Source organism: Echinops telfairi, unplaced genomic scaffold (genome assembly GCF_000313985.2).
Source record: "Echinops telfairi isolate 266 unplaced genomic scaffold, ASM31398v2 ScPeMD7_3;HRSCAF=10, whole genome shotgun sequence".
NCBI classification, from domain to species: domain Eukaryota; kingdom Metazoa; phylum Chordata; class Mammalia; order Afrosoricida; family Tenrecidae; genus Echinops; species Echinops telfairi.
Genome location: NW_022103899.1, coordinates 23,256,938 through 23,264,259, shown reverse-complemented (window position 1 = coordinate 23,264,259; position 7,322 = coordinate 23,256,938). Strand labels below are relative to the sequence as shown.

The 7,322-nt window shown below is 40.3% G+C and overlaps 1 protein-coding gene across 1 annotated transcript in view; it reads right to left on the bottom strand.

Annotated features, from left to right (window-relative positions):
• The window catches only part of PLCL1 (phospholipase C like 1 (inactive)), a 397,849-nt gene extending 393,602 nt beyond the window's left edge, over positions 1 to 4,247 (bottom strand). The window contains exon 1 of the mRNA XM_045295058.1: positions 4,191 to 4,247. Coding sequence (XP_045150993.1) covers positions 4,191 to 4,211 — 21 coding nt within the window. The 5' untranslated portion in view covers positions 4,212 to 4,247. The remainder of the gene's footprint in view (positions 1 to 4,190) is intronic.
• Positions 4,248 to 7,322: the final 3,075 nt, after the last annotated feature.

The window sequence follows — 7,322 nt, the reverse complement described above, 5'->3', positions numbered from 1 at the left end:
TTGAGAAACAATGTACAAATGCGCTTTACACAATTGATGTGTGTATGGATTGGGATAACAGTTGTATGAGCCCCTAATAAAATGTTTTAAAAATTTAATTAATTAATTTTTTTTAAAAAAGAGAGAACCTTAAGAAAACATCCCAGCCCAGTGCAGATCAAGTCCATAAGCCCTATATTAACCCATATGTCTGATAGCAATCTATAAATTCCTCTTCCTACTCACATAACACATGCAATGATGCCAAATGCAGGAAGATCACAGGCCAGTGGGTGGAAAGTCTTGTGGATCCAGTGGCAGTGGAAGTATCTTAGCGCTGGCAGAGGTTTCCATGTGGCTCCTTCAGCTCCCAGGCTCTAGCAGGGAATGAGCGTTTATCCCACCGCCAGTGAGCTATTTATCTCCTTAGTGCCTCCAAATGAGGTCATCAAGCTGCAACCTGATTGACAGGCTAAACTCAATCCCATCGCTCTTAAGTAAGGTGACCAGACATCCTGCTTTTGGCGGGACAGTCCTGATTTTTAACAATTTTTTCCCGTGTCCCCTGGCGTTTTTTAAAAGTCCCGATTTTTTGAAAGACTGCACGACAAGCTAGGGTATATGGTTTTTGGCTGCCATGTGGCTATTTCACCAGGATATGAGTTTTATCAATGGTGTCCCTCTAGTGTCCTGCTTTACCCATGTTAAAATCTGGTCACCTTACTCTTAAGTCTCAAATTTACAACAGATGATGTAACCACCACAGTACAGCTGTAAGGATTTTGTTCTTATTTACTTTGAGTTGTAATCCATACTGAAGGTTGCAATCCTTGGCCATCATCAGCAAGTGCTTCAAGTCCTCCTCACTTTCAGCAAGCAAGGTGTGTCCTCTACATATTACTGATAGTAAATAAACCTTCCTCCAATCCTAATGCCACATTCTTCTTCATTTAATCCAGGTTTTCTGATTATTTGCTCAGCATACAGATTGAGTAAGTATGGTGAGAAGATACAACCCTGATCTACACCCTTCTTGATTTTAAACCATGTAGTTAGTATTCCCTTATTCTGTTTTCATAAAGTTTGATCCATGTACAAGTTTAGCAGGAGCACAATAAACTGTTCTGGAATTCCCATTCTTCTCAAGGTTATCCATAATTTGTTATAATCCACACAGTTGAATGCCTTGGCATAGTCAATAAAACACAAGTAAATATTTTTCTGGTACTTTGAGCCAGGATCCATCTGACATCAGCAACGATGCCCTTGTTTCACGTCCTCAGTTGAATCTGGCCTGAACCTCTGGCAGCTCCCTTGTCAATGCACTGCTGCAACCATTGTTGATCTTAAGCAAAATTTTACTTGCATGTGATAATTAATAATATTGTCCTATAGTTTGAACATTCTGTTAGGCCACTCTTCTATGGAATGGGTACAAATAGGGATCTCTTCCAGTCAGTTGGCCAAGGAACTGTCTTCCAAATTTCCTGGTGTGTACATAATTCTGTTACTTAACTGCTTCTCTCATGAGGCCACGGGCTACTGGAGAGGAAAAATCACTGCCAATCTCAGGCCTTAGCATACAGGCTTGCTCATAAGAGGCACATCATGGTTATCTGGGTCTATAATCTAAAGAAAACATCCAAAGAGTTCTCAAGAAGTCTAAAGTAGATATTAAGAGTTAGAATTCAAAGAACTCAAGAACCGAAAATTTGAGAGCTGCCAGCAATCAAGGCATGCAAGAAGGAGACCTGATTTTAAGTGCCATCAAGTTGGTTCCAATTCGTAGCAAACTAATGTCCAACAGAATGAAACACTGCCCTGTCCTGTGCCACTTCACAATTGTTCCTGTTTGAATCCATTGTTGCAGCCACCGTGACAATTCATTGAAGGTCTGCCCTTTTTTTGGATAACCCTCTCTCTACTTTACCAAGCAGGAAGTCCTGCAAGGACTGTTCTCCCTGACAACGGGTCCAACGTAGCAATACTAAGTCTCCCCATTGGTGCTTTTAAGGAGCATTGTGGCTATACTTTTTCCAAGACCAATTTGTTTGTTCTTTTGGCAGTCAATGGTATGTTCGGTATTCTTCGCCAATAAGATAAAAATTCACTTCCTCTATTGTCTTTCTGCTTCATAGTCCAGCTTTCACATGCGTATGAGGCAATTGAAACTACCATGGGTTGGGCCAGGTGTGCCTTGGTCCTCAAAGCTAAATCTTTGCTTCTAACACTTTTAAGTGGTGTTTTGTTGGTTTGTTTTAGGGGGGTTGCCACAGCTTTGCCCAGTGCAATACATCATTTGACTCCCTGACTGCTGGTTGCATGGGTTTTAATTGTCGATCCAAGTCAAACAAAAATTATAACAACTTCAATCATTTTCTGTTTATCATGATGTTGCTTATTGGTCCAGTTCTGAGAAAATTTGTTTTATGTTGAGGTGTAATCCATACAACAGACTACTGTACATAGTCTTTTATCTTCATCAGTAAGAGGTTTAAGTCCTCTTCACTTTCAGCAAGCAATGCATATGCCACCTGCACATATCAGAGATTGCTAAATCTTCCTCCAATTTGATATCATATTTTTGTTCATATAAACCAACTTTTCTTGAACAGACAATGTAAAAGAAAAAGATAAGCAAAAAAATGTATCAGTGTGCAGGCAGGAAAAAAAATTTGTTTAAGGATGTTGGATTTGCAATATGTAATATACTTTTTGTTTCTCTTTCGAAATAGCATTTCTAATGGTAGAATCTTGGGCCTTCGCAATGACTCACCAATCCCTCTCCATTATCTCCAATAGTCTTGTGTCCTTGCTGGTTTCTTCTTAACCCTTTCCCAATGGTCTTGTTTTTTGTTTTTTGTTGTGTTGTTTGTTGTTGTTTTCCTTACTTTTACCACCTTTGTTCAGGAAATTTTGCTTAAACAGTTTCCTTATCTTAGTTCAGAGAACTAATTCTAGTCTCTGTTCCTCAAAAACTATTTTCTGGTCTGAGGCTATCTTTGTAAATTTTAGCCCATTCATTATATTTCATGGTTCAATCACCTTTGGAAGCCTCATATTTGCAAAGGTCTCTACACTAAAATCCCAGCTCATTAGCTACCATCAGATAAATAACTATGCCAAGTGAACTGTACAAGTGCAATGAAATCAAATAGAACAAAGTGTTGAAAATTGCATCCACCACTTACTAGCAACATAATTATGTGTCACTTTGCCTCTCTAACACTGATAGCTAATGAGAGAGACAGAGTGAAAGCCCAGGATAGACGTGCAAAGCTCTCCTCCCACTTTAAACCCAGCAATGACAACACCTTTATTGAGCCCTGAGACCATGTTCCATGAGGCTGTCTTCTGTGCTCCCACAGCCTTTTGGTAAGAGTCCAAAACTCATTTAACATGGCCTGCTTATATTTTATTGTAAGCATATTTTAAATAGAATTATTTGCCTTTTCAGTCTTTTCTCCTCTTCTGTCTTGTAAATAAGAAGCCCTGTTGACACAGTGGTTGAGAGCTTGGCTGCTGAATGGAAAGGTTGACTTTTTATTATTATTATTATTATTATTATTATTGTTAAAAGATCATTTTATTGGGGGCCCTTACAGCTCTTATAATAATCCATACATCAATTGTATCCAGCATATTTGTATATATGTTGTCATTATTTTCTATTGAGTCCTTGATATAAGCTCCTCTCCCGACCCCACCCTTGTGACCTCTTAATAAACTATAAATTATTTTTATATCTTACACTAACCACTGTCTCCCTTCCCCAATGGTTTCTGTTGTTCATCCCCCTGGAGGGGTGGTGGTGATTATGTGTTGATCATTGCAATCAGTGGTTCTCCCTTCCTCCCCTCCTATCACTACTTTCCCCCTACCCTTCTGGTATTGCTACTCCCATCCCTGTTCCTGGATTCTGTGTGTCATGAGCTCTTATCTCGCATCTGTACTGTGCACATGCTCCAGTCTAGCCTGAAGTGAAAGGCAGGACTGGGCTCATGATAGTTGGGGGTGAGGACGTCCCAAAGAATCAGAGGAATATTGTGTTTTTTATCGGTGCTTTACTGCACCCTGGTTGACTCATCCCTTCCTTGTGACCCTTCTGTGAGTAGATGTCCCATTGTCTACAGATTGGCTTTGGGTCTCTGCTCCAACCCTCTTTGTTCTCAATATGGTTTTGTTTGTTTTGGGTCTTCTGATGGTGTTACCTGGTCCCGGTGAGACCCCATGATCGCACAGGTTGGTGTGCTGCTTCCATGTAGGCTTGTTGCTTCTCTGCTAGATGGCCCCTTTTTAAGCTTCAAGCCTTAAAGGCCCCAGCCGCTATATCTTTTGATAGCCAGGCACCATCCGCTTTCTTCACCACACTTGATTATGCACCCATTTTATCTTCAGTAATTGTGCTGGAATGATAAACATCACAGAATGCCAGGTTGTTAGAACAAAGTGTTCTTGCATTGAGGGAGTGTATGAGAAGAAGCCTAAAGTCCATTCACTACCTCTGTGCATTGCCATATAAATATATGTACCTAGGCCAATACCTCTATTTTTATTAATGTATTTACATATGTACAAGCTTTCTAGCTTGTTCCTGTTTCCTTTTACTTTCCTGCTGCCCCATCATCAAGCTCCCCCTACTTCCACCTCTTAGTAATCCCTCTCAGCTAGATTGCTGTTGCTCCACCCCTCAGGCTCTCTATGTCCTCCTGATTGTTCATTTTAATTCCCTAGTTGTTCCCCTGTCTATGGCACTTTTTCACCACTCCGTCCCCCCACCTCCTTCTCCCCCAAGTCTGTCTGGGACCATCAGTCCTGCTGCTTTCTCCTCGAGCTTGCTTCCCATGCCTACCTTACAGAAGTTGGAAAATCAACAATAACAGAGACCAAACAAAAACAAAAGACTTTTTTAAAAAGAAGAAAAAAAATACATAGTTCCAGATCTGTCTGCTGATCTTCATAACTATCCAGGAGCTACCCCTCCTAGCCTAAAGTCTATTTTGGGGGCTCTTTAGGGGTTTTGCTCTTGTTGATCTATTATGTTCCCTTCTTGGTTCACCAGCTGCAGGGAGTTCAGACTGCAATAACTCCCCGCCATGTGTCCCCAGTATTGTCCTGTCTCAGTATGCCACGAGCTGTTCTGAAGGCGGGAGGTTGGTGGGGAAGGGAGAATATTGTAGTCTGCTTCTGGAAAGACTGCAGCCTTGGAAAGCTTATGGGGCAGCTGACTCTGTCCTATGGGGTGACTATGAATTGGAATCAACTCCGTAGCATGAGTTGGGTCTGTTTTCAGGTGTGTTGAGAAAAGAGGTTTGGTCTTGTTCATCTTTGTATTTCCCATGATGTTCTTATTGTTAGTTGCCTTCAAGTAAGGGCAACTCCACTTCTACCAGAACTAAATGTTGCTGGGTCCAGAACCATCTTCACAATCACCGGTACATTGCATCCATTATCACGGCCATTGTGTACCTTGAATGCCTTCCAATCTGGGCTCATCTCCCAGCTATATATCAGAGAATATTTTGTTGTGATAGGTTTTCACTAGCTTTCTTCCAGTCTATGTTAGTAATGACACTGATGTTTTAAGTACAATGCATAGCTTCCAGCGTCATAGCAGCACACAAGTCACCTCTGTATGACAAACTGACAGACAGCCATAACATCATGTATTGGATAAAATAGGAACTCCATAAATAGCTGAAGTGTCTAATTGATTTGTATAGTCTTAGACGATTGAGCTAAGTTTTAAAATACCAATATCTTTTGATGTAAGAATTAAGAGTTAGAAACAGATCTTCCAAATGGCCTCTCTCCATATTTACCTTCATAATATGATGACTAAAGACTGGTCACTATAGTAAATTACAGCGAATGAATCAGATGGTGCCTGTCTAACAAATATGGATACTATATGAGGTCATAAAGGCTTGTCCTAAAACAAGTAGTCATATAAAGAAGCCATCAACCCGTCTGTGCAGAAGAAACCCTATTAACCTAAGTGTAAACAACAAAGTTTGAATAAAGTCCATGATCAAAGAAGGGAATGTATGAGGGGCTTCAAAAAGTTCGTGGAAAATGGACTTGAAATATAATAGGATTTTCCTCAAGAGTTTTTGAAGCCCCCTTGACCTATAATTGAAATTGTAAAGTACTTGGTTTTGGTGGAGGGCTGCAATTTTACAGTAGGAGCCCTAACTCCATTAGGTCTTGGCATAAATTCAGACTCTACTTGAGTTCTTTTTCACTTTAAACAGCAGTGTGGCCATTGTCCTCTCAGTCAAAGGGTTTGGAAGTAAATTACAACTTCCAGGCCAGCCTAGGGAGGGGCAATCTTACCTTCAGGTTTACAAATAGATTCAGGGAAACTGCCTGGCCATGTCCTTAATGATTTGCCAAAAAGAATCACATGTTATCTAGTTTAAGGATAAGACGGTGTCCCAGTGACTATGATTTGGGGCCAAGCAGGTGGCCATTGCTCCAGAACTAATCCTGTAAACTTTTAAAAGTTGCAATTGTGTGCATACCCTACTCATAGTCCTTCTCCAGTGTTTGTAGTCCCCCTACAGCAGAGATACGTTGATCTAACTCTCAAGTAACTTCCTTTGTTGTCCTTCATCTATAATTAGCTCCAAAGCCATGAGTCCACTGGACTCGGCATTGACTTCGTGCTCATGGTGTCCCTATCAGGATGATTTCCTTGTCTTTGTCCTATTTAAGGCTTAATAAAGGGGTTTCTATAGAAAAAAAGGGAGTTTCTATAGAAGCTATATAGTACATTCTCATGCCATTCAGCACAAGCCTTGAAATATAGTCGGTATTCTCTAAATTTTGTTAATTAGTGTGCCAGACTGAATATTTCTGTGGTGAATATATACTTTAGGTGCTATAATCTCCCAAAATCAGTGTTTTCAAAGAATTAACCCTAATAATACATATGGACTTTAGTTAATGAAAGTATATCAATATTGGTTCATTAATTATAACAAATGTACCACACAAATTCAAGATGTTCATAATAGAAGAAACTGGGGGGTGGGGCGTGCGGGGGTATAATCAGAGTAGAATTGGAAACTCTCTTTCTGTAAACCTAAAAACTGGAGTCTTACCCTTAACCAATGCAGTCTTTTCATTGCCATTAAATCATCCTCCTCCCCCTCCCCCTGCCCCCGGTAAATACTAATAAACCTTAGTCTCTGTACATTTGCCTTTTCATGTCTTGTTATATGTGAGGTTGTGCAGTACTTATTCTTTTGTGATGAACTTATTTCAGTCCGCATATCTTCATGCTCCACCCATACTGTAGCATACATCAAGACTTCGTTTCTACTATTAGCTTAGCATTA